General features: G+C 42.4%; 1 protein-coding gene across 1 annotated transcript in view; it reads left to right on the top strand.

The window, feature by feature from the left end:
- HRH1 (histamine receptor H1) overlaps positions 1-14,482 on the top strand; it is a 32,572-nt gene extending 18,090 nt beyond the window's left edge. Inside the window, exons 2-4 of the mRNA XM_033926551.1 lie at positions 9,282-9,353; positions 10,960-11,057; positions 12,718-14,482. Coding sequence (XP_033782442.1) covers positions 12,821-14,257 — 1,437 coding nt within the window. The 5' untranslated portion in view covers positions 9,282-9,353; positions 10,960-11,057; positions 12,718-12,820 and the 3' untranslated portion in view covers positions 14,258-14,482. The remainder of the gene's footprint in view (positions 1-9,281; positions 9,354-10,959; positions 11,058-12,717) is intronic.
- Positions 14,483-18,107: the final 3,625 nt, after the last annotated feature.

Below are 18,107 nucleotides of genomic sequence, written 5' to 3'. Positions count from 1 at the left end.
CCTCTGTCTGCGTAGAGACTGTAGTGCACTTTGAGAGGGGGGGGGAGGTCTTGATCTGCACTGAGACCTCTGCCCTCTGAACCATGTTGCCCTCTGCCTTCTGTGTACAGACCTCGAGCATCCTCTGTGTCCCTCCGAATGCTGGAGTGTCGATCTTGATCGTAGCTTTGGTACTCCGTGTCCTCCCTGCCATTTCCAAGTTAGAGCAATTTAGTTCTGTAAAGAGAAAGAGTGAGACGTTAGAGAGTATGTAAGGAGAAAGAAGAAGATAGAGATATTGAAGATATCAGAATTTTTTTTTTAAAATAACTCAAAAGGAAACCCGTCAACTGCAATTAATTCAAAATACCGCGATCAAACTTATCTTTAACGTACATAGCCCTCCATACTTTATGTTTGCTAGGTCTCCGTGGCGATTTTCTCGCCTGAGTTGGTGTGGTTCCTACAGTACTGTTTGCCATGTGTGCACTTACCTCAGACTCAGAAATGGAGTGGCAAGTTACCCCACCAGGATGGTTACTTACCACACCAGTATGTGAGTGGGTACCCTCCCCCAACTTACCTAGTTTAAAGCCCTACGAAGCAGGCGGGCTAGTTGGTGTCCAAAGACGTTCTTACCCCTTCTGGTCGTTATCTTTTCTTCTCTCTAAGAGATCCCATGTGCCTATCCCACACTTACTTGAATTCAGACACAGTCTTCATTTCCACTACCTCTTCCGGGAGACTGTTCCATGCATTTACCACCCTTTCTGTAAAAAAGTATTTCCTTAGATTACTCCGGAGCCTATCGCCTCTTAACTTCATCCTATGCCCTCTCATTCCAGAGCTTCCTTCCAAATGAAAGAGACTCGACTCATGCACATTTATATTACGTAGGTATTTAAACGTTCCTATCATATCTCCCCCTCTCCCGCCTTTCCTCCAAAGTATACGGATTGAGATCTTGAAGTCTGTCCCCATACGTCTTAGAGTTGTGCTAAATAAAGCCTTTCAGGAGTGCATTCCAGAGAATGCTCAATGGCTGATATCACATTGAGCGATGTCCTTTGGAGAGGGTGTGCTTAGGGATATACCTTGAGAGGACCTTAGTGTCCTTGGAAGTATGTAGAGGAGAGATCCTGTTCTTCAAGGACTCTGGATCATTTTGTTTGAGGGCCTTGAAGATGAGACAGAGAGTTTTAAATTTAACTCTGCATCATATTGGTAGCCAGAGAAGCTTTTGCAAAAACTGTGCGATGTAGTCTCATCATGTACAACCTTCTATTAGTTTTGCTGCTGCATTCACCCAAACTGCCAAGAATAGGAATGCATATTGAAAAGAGATGCTTTTGTTTCCTCTTAGTCCAGTGGTCTCCAACACGTGTCCCCAAAGTCTTCCATTACGGCCCTCAAACAGTTGGCAGTAATGCTCTTCAAATCCTGTAAATACATTCATTTCAATCTTGTCCACGTGACAATAACTGCTATTCAGGTGTCTCATTTATGGCGTTTGCTACTGTTGGCAATCCAAAATATATCCTTGAAGTGTTGTAGAATCAATATTAGTATTAGTTTTGTGTGTGATGTCCTATCAATCAATGGCGTTCCATTTTTGTCTTAACTGTCCTTAATTTTTTTTTTTTTTCATAAACTGCTTGGATTGCCAAGGTAGTAAAGCAATATATCAAGTTTTAATAAAACTGTAAACTGTAATTTTTAATGTTTAATTTCTAATCTGAACAAGTAGGTCAGGCGGATTAGAAAATTATTACTATGTGTAAGCTTGAAATCTTAAGGAGGCTCTCAGAGCTTTCTCGTATCACACTGCAGCCCTTTCATGAAAAGGTTGGAGCTCACTGTCTTAGTCTGCGTAAAAATAGTGACTAACCTGACAAACTATTAGGTAGCAATTTATATTATATGTTGAAGAAATACTTTCTTGTTATTCATCATTGGTTAGTGTTAGTCATAACATCCACTGTCCCTACACAACAAATTTTATGCTAAGATTAATTGCTTTGAAATACTGACTAAAGAACATTAATCTGCTACAATTTGAGCTCGTAACACATCTCATGAATCTGAGATGCACATCACAGTAGATTAGGCTTTTCTTTGTAGAGATGGAAAAATATCTGACATCCCTAAGTTATTTTTGAAAACGTATTTTCTATATATTCCATAACATGTAGAGATGGAATGAAAGGTAGAGGGGCATATCGTATATACTCGAATATAAGTTGATCCGAATACAAGTCGAGACCCCCATTTTCTCCCCAAAAAGGAGGAAAAATGGTTGACTCGAATAGAAATCAGGCAGCTTGATATTCAAGTGACCTGCCCATAGAAACATAGAAGATGACGGCAGAAAAGGGCTACAGCCCATCAAGTCTGCCCACTCTGCTTACCCACCCCCTGTCTATGCCCTAATGACCCAATTTCCTTATCTTGACCCTCGTAGGAATCCCACATGCCCTGTCAAGCTCTGGACCCAGCCCCCTTCCTTTCCTCCCCTGTCAGGCACTGCACCCAGCCCTTTTCCCTCCCTCCCTGTCAGTCTCTGTTCACAGCCCCCTTCCCTCCCAACCCCTGTCAGGCTCTTCACCCAGCCTCCTTCCTTCCTTCCCTCCCTTCCCTCTCAGACTCTGCATCCAGCTCCCCTCCCTCCCAAGCTCTGCACCTTTCCCCCCTCCCTGCCCTGTCCTCCTACCTCTTTTGCCAATCCCTGGTGGTCCAGAGGTGCAGCAGGCAGGAGCTACATTTCCACGCTCCTGCTCCGCTGCTAACCCGGTTGGTGGTGGCTGGCGCAAGATCCGGTTTCTTCTGCCGCTGAGTGGCAACGAGCAGGAGCGCGCTGAGCTGGTGCTGAGCAGCTTCTTGACTGACTCCCGCAAATTCTCGCCCTCGTAATTTTATAAGCTGGTACTTCAATTTAGGTGCTAACAGTGCATGTACAAGGATTGAAAGTTATGCAGGTACATTTAAGTTTCAAGTTTTATTAATACTTGATATACCACCCCTGAGAATTTCTTTCTGAGTGCTGCACAATTTAAAATTAAATGGAGGTTGGCAAATGCAGTAAAGCCCAGATTCTGTAAATGACACCTAAAGTTAGATGCCTAGACCGCATGGCTAGCGAGAACTTAACACTTCATTGCCCCTTGTATAAAATAAGTACCTGTCTAAAATATGTAAACCATGGCATATCAAGCCCAGGAAAAGCATTTGGGAATACTGAAAATGATAAAACCAGCTCAGACGAAAAGATACAAAACTTACAGACTTAGCTGTGTAAACAGTATTTATCCATTACAAAATAGAAGCTTTTATTTAAAGGTCAGTGCAGGAACATTGCTTTTGCAATGCCTAGCCATTATGGCTGTGTGTCAGTGAGAACTTCTGCTGTCAATTAACAATGCCAGCCAGCCACAGTAATATCCACAAGGCAGAGACATAGAAATACTGTATATTGAGGACTCGGCATGAGCTTAGCATTCTGTCATAGAAACTGGCACAGCATGTCATAGAAACTTTAGCTATTTGCTACTGGAAATTACTCTGCAACCAATAGTTACATGCCAGTTCTCTGTTTTTAAAATGTGCTCTCTCGAAAAGGCTTGTTTCATTCTTGTAGTCTGATAAGTTTCCAACAGATGAACACCTACATTATACAAGTAGGCTTTGCTTTCTGATAATTCTTGACTGCTGAAATCTTACTAAAATCACAATACATGCACACATAAATTACAAATATTAAAGCCTGATCTACAAATGCTGGCTTTACTCCCACCTGGTTTACTCCCCCCCCCATCTTTTCTCTTTTTTTTGCGGGGGGAGGGCTTTATAGGGTGCTTCTAGCACATAAAGGGAAATTCGATAAATTGGTGCCTTCCATTAGGTGAACCTCTCCTTTCTGGTTAAAGTGTGTTGAATATCATAGAAACATGATGGCAGATAAAGGCCAAATGGCCCATCTAGTGTGCCCATCCACAGTAACCATTATCTCTTTCTCTCTCTGAGAGATCCCTCGTGCCTATCCCAGGCCCTCTTGAATTCAAACACAGTCTCTGTTTCCACCACCTCTTCCGGGAGACTGTTCCAGGCATCTACCACCCTTTCCATAAAAAAGTATTTCCTCAGATTACTCCGGAGCCTATTGCCTCTTAACTTCATCCTATGCCCTCTCATTGCAGAGTTTCCTTTCTGGATGCTCAGGAAGGGCTAGTGCAAGGGCATTAGACATCCTAGGCAAACCTTCAGCCTGCCCCCGCCCCACACACACATTAGTTCTTTTCAAGATCCTGTGAACTGCAGTAAAAAAATGTCTTCCACATGGTGAAGTCAGTTGTCCCACGTTAATTTTTGCAAGTGTGCATGCTTCCCACACGCTAAAAAATAAACTTGATTTTTTTTTTTTGCTCTGGGGCAGGTAGGAGAATAGACGTGTTGTGTGCTAATCAGTACAGCTACTTTGCAGTGCGCTGATTAGCATGTGGTTAACATGTAAGCCCTTAGCACCTACAAAATAAGTGGTGATAGGGGCTCACACGCTAATGGCCATAAGCTAATGGGAAAATTAGCATGTAGACATTAATGCTGGAAATAGAAATATTGTCCATTTTACCCACACAATAAAAATGGCCTTAACGCATGGGAATGACATGCATAAGCATACACTAAGAACATAAGAATTGGCACTGCTGGGTCAGACTAGTGGTCCATCGTGCCCAACAGTCCGCTCCCGCGGTGGCCCTCAGGTCAAAGACCAGCGCTCTAACCGAGCCCAGCCCTACCTGCATACGTTCTAGTTCCACAGGAACTTGTCTAACTTAGTCTTGAATCCCTGGATGGTGTTTTCCCCTACGACAGCCTCCAGAAGAGCATTCCAGTTTTCCACCACTGTCTGGGTGAAGAAGAACTTCCTTATGTTTGTACGGAATCTGTCCCTTTTTAACTTTAGAGAATGCCCTCTCGTTCTCTCTAACTTGGAGAGGGTGAACAACCTGTGTTAATCTATTAAGTCTATTCAACTTCATTATCTTGAATGTTTCAATCATGTTCCCTCTCAATCTCCTCTTTTCAAGGGAGAAGAAGCCCAGTTTCTCTAATCTCTCACTGTATGACAACTCCTCCAGCCACTTAACCATTTTAGTCACTCTTCTCTGGACCCTTTCGAGTAGTACTGTGTTCTTCATGTACGGCGACCAGTGCTGGACGCAGTACTCCATGTGAGGGCGCACCATGGCTTGGTACAGCGTCATGATAACCTTCTCCAATCTGTTCGTGGTCCCTTTCTTTATCATTCCTAGCATTCTGTTTGCCCTTTTTGCCGCCGCTGCACATTGCGTGGACGGCTTCATCGACTTGTCGATCAGAACTCCCAAGTCCCTTTCCTGGGAGGTCTTTCCAAGTAACGCCTCGGACATCCTGTATTCGTGCATGAGATTTTTGTTACCAACATGCATCACTTTGCATTTATCCACATTGAACCTCATCTGCCATGTCGATGCCCATTCCTCGAGTCTGATTATGTCACGTTGCAAATCTTCGCAATCCCCCTGCGTCTTCACTATTCTGAACAGCTTCATATCGGCCACTTTTTATTGTAACTTGGTAAAAAAAAATCTCCTCCATCTGTGTAGCTATCCAGAAAATTACTGAACATTGCCAACTCTTGTAAAATTAGGTGGGACCACAGTGCACCCTGGCACTATCTATTCTAGATAGTTCCAATTTTCAGTGGCACTATCTACAAAGTACCATTGATAGTGGATGTGGCTTTTCAGATAAATACTTTTGAATATCAATCTGGTTGTTTGCAAAAGATCAGAAACCAGAAAAAAAAAAAGCAGCAAAGTAAGTAAACAAAGTCCTCTCATGCTACTGCTAAGTTCAGATGGATTGATTCAGAGCTGGATGCACAAAACTCTGGGCAACCCAGCAACATAAGCTGGATTGGGAGCGATTTCCTTTTGCCGGGATTTATTTAGAACAATAGCATGCAAATCGTATTCATGCTAATTGTGCTGAGTAGCCCGGTAAAAGATGGGAGGAACTGTGCCTGGTGAGTGCTCAGAAAAGCAAAGTGGTAAGAACATAAGAATAGCCTTACTGGGTCAGACCAATGGTTCATCTAGTTCAGTAGCCTGTCCTCAAGGTGGCTAATCCAGACTACTAATAGCTGGCAAAAACCCAAAGAGTAGCAACATTCCATGTTACCGATCCAGGGCAAGCCATGGCTTCCTCCATGTCTATCTCAATAACACACTATGGACGTTTCCTCCAGGAAATTGTCCAAACATTTCTTAAAACTAGCTACGCTATCTGCTTTTACCACAACCTCAGGCAAATGCGTTCCAGAGCTTTACTATTCTCTAAGTGAAAAAATATTTCCACCTATCCCTCCTGCTTCTACTGCAGCTGCTCTTCCCTGCCTGCTCATCTGATCGGAGCTGCAGAGCCCTGATCAGATGAGCAGGGAGTTCACTGCTCAAAGCTTCAGAAGGACTCTTCTTTGTTTTCATCTCAACCTGAAATAAAACAAACCCTAGCCTATACTGATCAGGGCTGCCAGCTCTGCTTCAGCCTTGTTTTTAAAGCTGCTGTTATGCGTGTGTTGTGCGAGTGTGTGTCCCATGCCTATGTTAAGCTCAGGACATCACTCATATAACACATGCACAACTGCTACTGGCATATCAAGACTTGCCGTTAAAAAATCCCAGTGAAGAAATGGATGTTCCCATCTCTTCTGAGCATTACAAGGAGTGCTCATTTAAATGCTAATGACCTGCTTGGAATGCTTGTTTCATAGGGTTCATGGTAGCTGCTACTGCTATCAGTAGAAACCCTAGACAGGCCTAGAGCAATGTTTCTCAACACGTGGTACACGTACCCTAGGGGATTCGTGGGCCACTTGTTGGGGGTATGCAGCCTGGTTGCCAATTCTTGCCTGCCCATAGAGGCGGCATCCACCGCGCTGCTGCCCAGGATCTTGCGTTTATTTTCTTCCCTTGCACTGTGATTATTTGACCATAAATCCAGAGCATGCCCTTGCATCATACTGAATCTCTGCAAATAAAAAGGCATTGTCTAGTGTTTACACATCTACTTCCTTATTCCTGCCATGTCTTTTCAACTCAGTCAACGGCAGGAGTTGAGCAGCTGTTTCTGACACATTTTAATGGCACAGCAGTCCTATGTTCCACAGGTCTCCCTTTTCAAGGACACAAATCTACAATTTTCCAGCTGAGCTGGAGTTGAAGCTTTCTTCAGTGAGACAACTGGTGGAACCAAGAAGAAATAAATCTGCTGTCCCAGTTCCTTTCTACCTCAATTAGTCCAGATTCCTCTTTACCAGTCAGGTTTCCAATTATTTCAATCATTTCAGCTAGGAAAGTAAGTGATTTGCAGACATTTCAGCGCATCAAGTGTACATATAAAAGGCGTATAGTCTAAGCATCAGGGATGGGTAATTTAATCCCCCATTGCCCCAGGTACATTAGATAGATTGTGAGCCCGCCGGGACAGATGGAGAAAAATCCTTCAGTATCTGAATAAATTCATGTAAACCGTTCTGAGCTCCTTTGGAAGAACGGTATAGAAAATTAATTAAATAAATATAAAGATTTTTCTGCATTGTAAAGCCTATTTTACATAAGGCAAAGGCCTTTATATGTATGTAGGCATTCCCAGGGTGTATTTAAAAAAAATGCAAGTGTATGCATGGAGTACATGGATTTACTGTTTTGGAGTAGGTGTAAAGGTATGCATGGGAATTTGCATGTTCTTGGGATGATTCCAGGATCCTATACAGCAGGGGTGTCAAAGTCCCTCCTCGAGGGCCGCAAGCCAGTCGGGTTTTCAGGATTTCCCCATTGAATATGCATGAGATCTATTTGCATGCACTGCTTTCATTGAATGCTAATAGATCTCATGCACATTCATTGCGGAAATCCTGAAAACCCGACTGGATTGCGGCCCTCGAGGAAGGACTTTGACACCTCTGCTATACGGTATTGCTAAATTATATAGGCACCTATATTACTTGTGTCACAGGTACAGGTCTTTCAGGATAGCATCCAACCAGCAGTAAAGTTCTTTTCAACAGTTTTATCCCCCCCCCAAAAAAAAAAACAAACAACCACTCAAAATAGGTCTTCTCAACAAAGAAAAACACCATTTTTCCAATCCCATACAACAGAACACAGCTTTGTCACCTTCCTTCCAGAAGATTATTTCACCCTGCAGTACTCATGTAAAATTTTATGCTGGGGCTCTGAGCTCCCCCAGGAGGGATCCCCAGTCCCTAACAAGTCAAGTTTCCACCATTCCTTGGCTCTTCTCTTGGTTTTCACCAAAACAAAGAAAAACAATTGGTGTTCACCTCACTGGCAGTAAACCTCTCAGAAAAAAACCAACATACCCTGGTTCTCACTCCAAACGTCTCCTGCCAGGGATCTTTTATGCAGCAGCAACCCTTGCAGTGTTTGTAGCTTGACACACTGGCCCACCCATGCTGCCACAAACAAAACCAAAAAGGAATTCAAAAAAGGGAATAAACAGACAACAGCAGGAAAGGTTCAATTACCGTACTTAACTTCTTCTCGTCTTCATCTCTGGTGTTGCCAATGTCCTCCATATCTCCAGGTTGGCTTTCCTCCAGGTCCATGCCCTCCAACAGCAAATCCCCATGAGAGTTTGTCTCTTCCAGCTCCATAGGTTCCACCTCTTCTGCCCTAGGATTAGTCCATCCCTGGCACCAAAACCTCAATCCCTATTCACAGGGCCAAACCTTCCTCTGAATGACAGTCCTAAGTTTGCAGCTACTGGCTACTTCCCTCCTGGAACTTAATCTAGGTTTGTTGGGGAATCTATCCAGGGCACCCTCACGGTTGATATAATAGCCTAAAATAGGTACCTTCAGGAGTTCTCGCATAGGTATTCTCTTGTTTTTGCTCTAAATATCAGAGTAAGATAATTTAAACGTATATTTTATTATTTATTTTTATTCAATTTTCTATATCGTTCTCCCAGGTGAGCTCAGAACGGTTTACATGAATTTATTCAGGTACTCAAGCATTTTTCCCTGTTTGTCCTGGTGGGCTCACTATCTAATGTACTTGGGACAAGGGGGGGGATTAAGTGACTTGCCCAGGGTCACAAGGAGTAGCCTGTGTTTAAACCCACAACGTCAGGGTGCTGAGGCTATAACTTTAACCACTGCGCCACACTCTCCCCCTTCTATGTGATGCCTACTTCTAGCAACACCCAGAGCAGACTTTAACCAATGTCTTCTTTTGCAGCAAATGACAGCTACCAACTACCTGGGAAAGGGAGATGCCTTGAACATCTGCACCCTCTGGAGGTTTAGAAATGTAGGTACCGTAACTCTCCTTAAACCAGGATTATGTTCTGGCATTATTTTAGAAACATATATATAAATAGTGACATTTATACAAGTAGATCTCATACACGTGGGGATTAAAGTTGACAAATTAATACTAATATTGATTCTACAATTTTAAAACGCACTTCATTGTGGATTGTCAACAGAAGCAAACGCCATAAATGAGACACCTGAGAAACACACTTAAGAGATTGTTGGCAGTTACTCTATCAAGTGGGCAAGATTTAAATAAGTTCAAGTTAAATTTATTTGATACACCAAAACAAAAGACAAGACATAACTAACAAAAAACAAAAGGGTAAGAGATTAGTTATGATTGCAATATTTTATGTTCAGTGGCATAGCGAGGGTGAGAGGCCCCCCCACTCCTTCCCCAATCCCGCCTGCCATGCATGCGTCCTTCCCTTCCCCCATACCTCTAGTTGAAGTTGTTGCTCACGGCAGTCAACAACATGCTCCTCACAACCCCATCGGCTCTCCCTCTGTTGTCACTACCTGTGCGCGGCACCTGGAAGTGATATCAGCAGGAGAGCCGATAGGGTCACGAAGAGCGCGTTGTTGACCGCCTACTAGAGGTATGGGGGGAAGGGAAGGGGGGCATTCGTGTGGAGGGGAGGAATGGGAAGAGGCGGGGGTGGAGAGAAGGTGGGATGCAGCACACCCACCAACATAGCACCCAGGGTGGATCACCCCCCTTCTACGCCACTGTTTATATTCAAAAGAAATGAATGCATTTACAGGATTTGAAGAGCATTTCAGAATGGTTTGTGGGCCACAAGAAAGGACTTCAGAGGCATGCAATATATAAGAAATAAATTTAATACAAAAATAAAGGAAGTATCCCCCCTTTATACTAAGCCGCAGTAGAGGTTTCTATCGCAGCCCGGAGCTTTAAATGCTCTGACGCTCACAGAATTCCTATGAGTGTCAGCGAAGCATCAGAGCATTTTGCGCCCTGGGCCGTGGTAGAAAACTCTACCGTGACTTAGTAAAAGAAAACTTCCAGTATAAATTAGGAAATACTTTGTCATGGAAAAGGTGGTGGATGCTACGGTTATATAAAATGGGGGGAATATTAGGAAAATAAAACTAACACAGACAACACTTTCATGGATATATGAGTAAGTACTAGATGCCACCAAAGGAAAACCAAAAGGAACAAAGGGCTCCATTTACAAAGCCGCGGTAGCGATTCTCTCTTGGCAAATGCACTGGAGCCCATTTAATTCCTATAGGCCTTGGTACATTTGCCATGGGCGAAACGTTACCATGGCTCTGTAAAAAGGGGCCCTGGGAGTTTTATATTTTTGAAAATGCAATAGCATTTTAAATGCATTGTAGACAAACATAATAAGACATAAACGGTACATCTACAGAAAATGATTCACTCTACAAATCTAGAAACAAAAGAACGTTTACCACTCAAAGAACTATTAAAACAGTAAAATATATTTCTATCATAGGATATAAAATTAATGGGGCATGTGAATAAGTTATGAATGAAGTGCAATAAGTCCTGCCTGTATTTTGCATCATCTTTTATCCTATAATTTTCTCACTTATACCACCAAAAGGTCGGAAGACGAGGCAAAGATGACAAGGAAAAATGGGTGATGGGCTAAACGCAAAAACAGAGGAAGGTAAAAGAAAATGGGGCAAAGACGGATAAAAGGTAAGAGAGATAGGGTGAGCATAATTTTGAGATTTATTTTTCAATGTTCTTTATCTGATCTAAAATGGTGTTTTAGGGAATGTTACACCCTTGAGTAACTTTTGCAAAAGCTACACTAAAGTTAAACTTTGCCCAGTGAGCAATAGTTTAGCAACACAAGAAACTGATCATTAAGCTATATAACAATTTCACTTTCATGTGGAAAATCAGTTCTGCACATTTCTCACCTTTTAAGTTCATCTGAGGTCTTAGGTACCACGTAAACTTGTGGAAGGCTGATTACATGCTGAAACACGGACTGTGTAGGGTCCAAGCCTCACTTTTGTGAACATGTACCATCAGTGATACCTTCAGTACCTATATAAATCCTGAGGTTGCTTTTATTTGATTTTTTTATTATTATTTCTTTATTCATTTTAAATTTAAATATAACATATTCATGCATTAGTTAATAGAAATCAATAAGCCACATTGAAGATTACATAACAAAAGTTAGATAAAGAAAAACTTCATACAATACAACATTTAAGTGGCTATAATTCCCCTATAAGCCCGCAATATTGGGGAGAGAGAGTTCAGGTAAGGAGGCATCTCCCAAGAGATCAAACATAGGAAAAATGAAAAAGGCGTCTCAAACTACTTGTCTCATTATTTCCATACTTCTCATTAGATAACCATTATCCGTTTTCTTCCCCCGAATCCTTAATCTGGACCTGTACTTTACGCTTATTTTCAGGAAAAGCCTTTAGTTGTTTGGGGTCATAGAAAAGATACCTATTAGATTCATAAAGAATGCTTTTATTTGAATAAACAATTTTTCCTTGGACATCTAGAGACTTGTGTTCTACTTTGTGCTTTCTCATTTCAATTTTGTCTGTAGAACACTGGTCCTGGTCCTTCTTCTTTGCTTGTGTTTGCTACATAACTTCAGACATTCTCTCATTTGTATTGTCTGACATTGTGAATTGCTTCAAGCTAATATTGTAAAGACAATCAATCAATGAGCACATAAAGGGGCTGATTCTATCAGCAGTGCCTAGAAAAAGGCGCTGGCCATGTGTCAATCACATGTAGGCGCCATTTACAGAATCGCAGCTAGCAGCCTGAAATGTAGGCCAGGGTTTTAAAGACCTACGTTTCAGGCGCCTATGGTTTTAGAGTATCATGCTTAGCGGCACCTAAGTCACGCTTTGGCCACATCCGAACAGTGATATTTATTTATTTATTTATATTTTTATCCCATCCTCCTAGTAGCTCAGAACGGCCTACAAGCAAACTACTCAGTAGTTTAAGTACAAGGACTATATGGCAATTTAAGTAGAGGATCAGAATGGAGAAGAGAGGGTAGAAGGGAGGGGGAGTTTGGGTAGGTGAGGGGTAGATAGTGGTTGTAATTTTAGTTGAAGAGGAGGAGGAGTTGAAGGATATGGGGTGGTTGTTCCCGTTTGTCTGCCTGGAGACACGATGAACTATTTAGAAGCCAGTAATTAACTAAGATTCATTCATAGTACTTTGTAAACAGATCTCTAATTATCTACAAGCATTTCTGAGTATTAAGAAGAATTCTATTTATCATGTACAATATGTTAGAATTATCCTTGCCTTGGCGTCACCAGGTCACTTCATTAATTAATACAATATGCTTGCTTTTCCTTTACAGATTATCTTAAAGAAGAGAAAGCAAGCAAGCAATCTACATTTGCTTTTCTGGGCTTAGCATAGCTGCATTTTTGCAACCAGCGTTTCCTCGGCTAGTCGGAACCATGTGGAACACGAACCAAAGCACACCAGCAAACTCAACCGAGATTCATTCTGCGACCCTGGGCCTGACCTTGGGCACCATATCTCTTTTCACCATCATCATGAATATATTGGTCCTTTATGCTGTAAAGACAGAACGCAAGCTTCATACAGTGGGCAACCTATACATCATCAGTTTGTCTGTAGCTGATCTCATTGTGGGCGTGGCTGTCATGCCCCTGAACATCGTCTACCTGCTTTCCCGTGAGTGGATTCTAGGAAGGCCTGTCTGCCTTTTTTGGCTCTCGATGGATTATGTTGCAAGTACAGCCTCGATCTTCAGTCTTTTTATACTATGTTTAGACCGTTACCGCTCAGTGCGGCAGCCTTTACAGTACCTAAAGTACCGAACTAAAACCCGAGCATCTGTAATGATTTCCGGAGCTTGGCTGCTTTCATCCATGTGGATTATCCCTATCTTAGGTTGGCATGTTTTCGCCAATGGTGGGATCAGAGAGGTGCCGGAGCACACGTGTGAAACAGAGTTTCATAGGGTCACATGGTTTAAAGTTCTGACAGCAACTGTGAACTTCTATATTCCCTCCTTATTAATGCTCTGGTTCTACACAAAAATATACAAGGCTGTCAGGGAACATTACCAGCATCGTGAACTCGGCAATGGGGCATTTCGATCTGTCGACAACAACAGGATAATGCAGAACGAGAAACTGCAAAAGCTTTGTTTGAAAATGCAAGATAAAGATAGAAACCACAAAGTGTCCACTGCGCGCTTTCTAGACCCTTGCAGTGCTGTGCAACATGGAAACTACACTCGGCCGAAAGGCATGGAGGAAGCAGTCCAGCTGAATGACTTTAAACAACCTCCTCAACTCACGGGAAGCAACAATGAAGTGGTGAAGCTGTGCTGTTTCCCTTTTACCATTGCGCAGGCTCACCCATGCATCACTAAAGTTAAGAGAGGTTATGCCGATGCAAGGCATGGCAATGTGAAAGAACAAGAGACTTTTTCACAAAATCAGGAGCTGACCGATACCTCTGATGAACATACCTTTGCCGACATTGGTTCCTGCAAAGCGATTTCCCATGAAATGGCTGAGGAAAAATCGGGAACTCGGGGCTCGGCAAGTTTAAGTTACCTTAGGTACACTTGGGACAGATTACGCTCCCACTCCAGGCAGCATATTCAGGGGCTTCACCTGAAAAGGGAGCGGAAAGCTGCTAAGCAGCTGGGTTTCATCATGGCAGCCTTCATGCTGTGCTGGATCCCGTACTTTGTGCTCTTCATGGTCATCGCCTTCTGCCAGGACTGCTGCAACCACAATTTCCACATGTTTACCATCTGGCTTGGCTACGTCAATTCAACTTTAAACCCACTGATCTACCCTCTGTGCAACGAGAACTTCAAGAAAACTTTTAAAAAGATCTTTCATATTCAATAATATTGTCCATATTCAATGTACGCAGAAATAGTGGGCTGTAAGCTTGGAAAATTGTAAGTTACAGGTCTAAATATAGATCGAATATATTTAGGACACAAAAGAAGGTATTGGATAAATGTCATTTCCTCTAGTACTGTCTCACCCCTCCCCTTGCCTGCCTTGAATTCTCCAGTTTTTGTGCCTCAACTGTATTAATATATGTATTTGATTCAGGTAGGAAACATACCCAGCAATGATACTTGTTCTTTGAAAACACTAATAAAAAGTTTCCTAAGTTTAAGATTTGATATACTGTTAATTGGTAGAAGTATCACAGCAGTATGCATTAAAATATATATATACAGAAAAGCAACAACATCACAAACTATCATAAAACTGATTTATCTGTACTCTCAAAGAACTCTCAACTAGCTGGACAATAGACATCTAAAAACAGAAGCCCTAGATATAGTTGCTGTATATTCCACAGAAGAAATTGGATCTAACTAGCAACCCTTCAAATGAGAAAGCTGTCGTGAAGGATTTATTTGGCTTTAACCCAGATGTATTCACAGCTCAAGTCAAAAGTTCCGTTCAGATACAGGAGCTATTTCCCTGTCCCCGGATAGTGTATCAAGCCCTCATTTACCAATGGGCATTAATGTGATTTATGTTTCTTCAAATTTGATATACTGCTGAATCTAGCTCAGAGTTCTCAGCGGTTTATATACGTGTTAGTCTAATTGCAAATAATTGGACTTAGGTTAAATTACAGGCATTAAAATACATTAGTAAACCTAGCTTTAGTTTTGGGCCTAATAGAAGGGACAGTGCAGTTTTTGTTTTAGCAAGGTTTGAACCGTGGCTCCCCCAGTTCTCAGTCTACTACCTTTAACTTCTACCCCACCCACTCTCACCCACTGGTGACTTAGGGGGAGGAAGAGATAGTGGATGATGTGGATTGGCCACGTGGCCTTAATCTGCTGTCATTTTCTTTGTTTCTAACCTCTGGAAAGTTTACATTAAGTCCCTAAAAGTTTCTATGATGCACTTGGGATTTCCAGAGATGCCAAGTTACCCAGTTCCAGGCTGGAAACTTTTTTGGGCAGTCCTGGTTTTGAACCCTCTTCTCAAAAGTAGTGTGGTATTTGTAGTGCCTGATCCTGCCCATTGACATCAAAACTGCAAGTCCCATGATGCACCAGAATGGGGTGATCAGAAATCTTGGCCTGTCCCAAAACCTCTAGCCTGGAACTGGGTGGCTTGACAACTTGAGATCTCCCCTTACTTGAGACTTTTCAAGGGATGCTAGACTGGTCAAATTATGTAGAGCTTTATCTGAATAGATCAAGTACACAGTGATTCCCTACAAACAGGAAAAAGGTAACTTTGTAAACTGAGAACATAAAATTGGAGATAAGTAGTCTCCCAAAAAGTAGATGTAAATATTAGGTCTGTGTTTAGTTTTCTGTAACACATATGTATTTTCCCAAGTGGACATCTAAACAGGACATCTAAATATGGCTCCAGAAAAAGGAGGATGGATTGAAATATCCAGGTTTTATTTTCATAAAAAGCAATGGAAATAAGGAGGCTGAGACATCTGGGTTTAATTCAGTTGAAAGCAATGGAAGTAAAAGCCGGATGTCTCAATCCGTCCTCCTTTATCTGTAGCCATATGATAACCCTATTGAGTGACCAAACAAGTTTTTGATGCAACATGTCAATATACATAACTAAAACTGATGTGTACGTTGACCTGCTTAGTCACCCCAAAAAACGGGAAATCAATAGCTCACAGTGCTCCTTCTCAAATAAGTACATAAGCAAAACCCTAAAAAACAAGTAGCTAATATATTCACTTTAAATACATGTGGAAAAAATGATCAATATTGTTTCCTCAGTGCTCAGAGATTTCTTGATATCAGACCATGGGACAAGCCCGAGTGTATAAACGTCTGTAGTTTCTCATTTAATCATTGCACTGTATCAAAGATATAGTAATGGAGTTGAAAATTCACACTGAATGACTTATCTTAACTGGTTGAAAATATCTGAGGTGATCTGGGTTGGGACACGTTTCGTAGCTGCTTCCTCAGAAACCCCTCAAAGTACCACTCTTAGAATCTGTCCAAACACTGACTTCTCTCCTTCAAACTTGCAGACCATGCAATGATTAAATGAGAAATTACAGACGTTCATACACTCGGGCTTGTCCCGTGGTCTGATATCAGGAAATCTCTCGGCATTGAAGAAACGATATTGATCATATTTTCCACATGTATTGAAGCTATTTCTTGCTTTTTTGTGACCTGCTTAGTCGTACATGTGTGCAGCTGGAGTTGCCAGATTTCCTCTATGAAAAAAAGAGGACACCTGGTCCCACCCCGTTTTTCCTCTGCCCTGCCTAGTTTCATCTACGGCTCTACCCCATTCTGCCCCCACATGAACCTCCTCGAGCTCGGGACTGCATCTGCGCACATGCATGTGATGTTGATGTCCGCGAATGCGCAGATGCCCTCCAGATGCGGCCCTGAGGTTGGGGACTTCCAAAACCCAGACAAACGGCCAGGTTTTGGCAATCCCTCCCGGCACCCGGACGGTCCTCTACAAAGAGGACATGTCCGGGTTTTCCCGGATGTCTGGTAACCCTATGTTCAGCGAAGTTTTAGAAAGGACGTCCAGCTCAAAATATGGACATCCAAGTCTGTGTGCCAGATATGAACACCAGTTTCTCATGTATTTTAAAACAGGTTCTACTGACATACACCCTGTTCTAAAATATATGAAAAATGGATGTCCATGCACTGGTAATGTCCAACATGAACATTCATTTTACATCCAAAACATCCAAATTGTGAACCGGAATAAATACAAATTGTGAACCGGACTAAACAAGGGCCATGGATATCGTTGTGGTACCATATTTGTCCATATTTTAAAATTTCAATACTGGTATACAGTATTTTTGTTTACCACATTTGCTTTTTCCTCATCACTTTCCACATAGTGGTTTGTACCTTCTTTCAGTCTCGTAATTCCATTTTTTGTCTTCCTTTTGTCCTTCTAATAAGCCAAGCAAAATACAGATTTTTAAATACTTGGAACATGTGAAGGTTGTGAAACAGAGGTGGGTTTTCAGGATTTCCCCAATTTGCATGCACTGCTTCCATTGCATGCAAATAGATATGGGGCCTGATTCTCAAAAATGTGCGTCCCGAAGAAAGGCGGAGATAGACATCCTGCCGTCGTCAGGCAGCCAATCGGAACACACATTTTGAAAAAACAAAACTCCTAGAGGTAGATGCCCACATTGTAGGGCTCCAGAGCACGGCTATGGAGACGCATACTGATGCTTAAGCATGCCCAGGGCAGGGCGGAGCTTCGCTCGGAAGTGGCCTTGGGCGAGCTTAAGCATCAGTATGCTGCTCTGTAGATGGGAGACAGATGCCTGAAATGTAGGCCTGCAGTATGCTGGCCTACATTTCAGGCATCTGTCCGGGAGCGTAGGCACAATTCTGCATAGGATGCCAATGCGTGATTGATAAGCAATCGGCAGCCCCTTCTTAGGTGGCTGCTGATACCAGCGTCCTATACAAAATCAGGCCTATCATGCATCTTCATTGGAGAAATCCTGAAAACCCAATTGTGCTGCAGGTCTTGAGGACTGAGGTTGCCCACCTGTTCTAAGCAAGCCACACTGCAATTATGAGTCTTCATCAACCCAATGGCGCACTCGGTGTTAGTAAGCACTTATCTGCTTACATCGCCTTCCATATTAATAAAGGCATTGGATCTGGGCCTGCATCCTGCCTAGGGTTACAAGATGTCCAGATTTACCCAGACATGTCCGGGCAGCTTTTCAAAACCT

Source organism: Geotrypetes seraphini, chromosome 17, assembly GCF_902459505.1.
Source record: "Geotrypetes seraphini chromosome 17, aGeoSer1.1, whole genome shotgun sequence".
Classification (NCBI taxonomy): Eukaryota; Metazoa; Chordata; class Amphibia; order Gymnophiona; family Dermophiidae; genus Geotrypetes; species Geotrypetes seraphini.
This window is presented reverse-complemented; position numbering and strand designations above follow the sequence as displayed.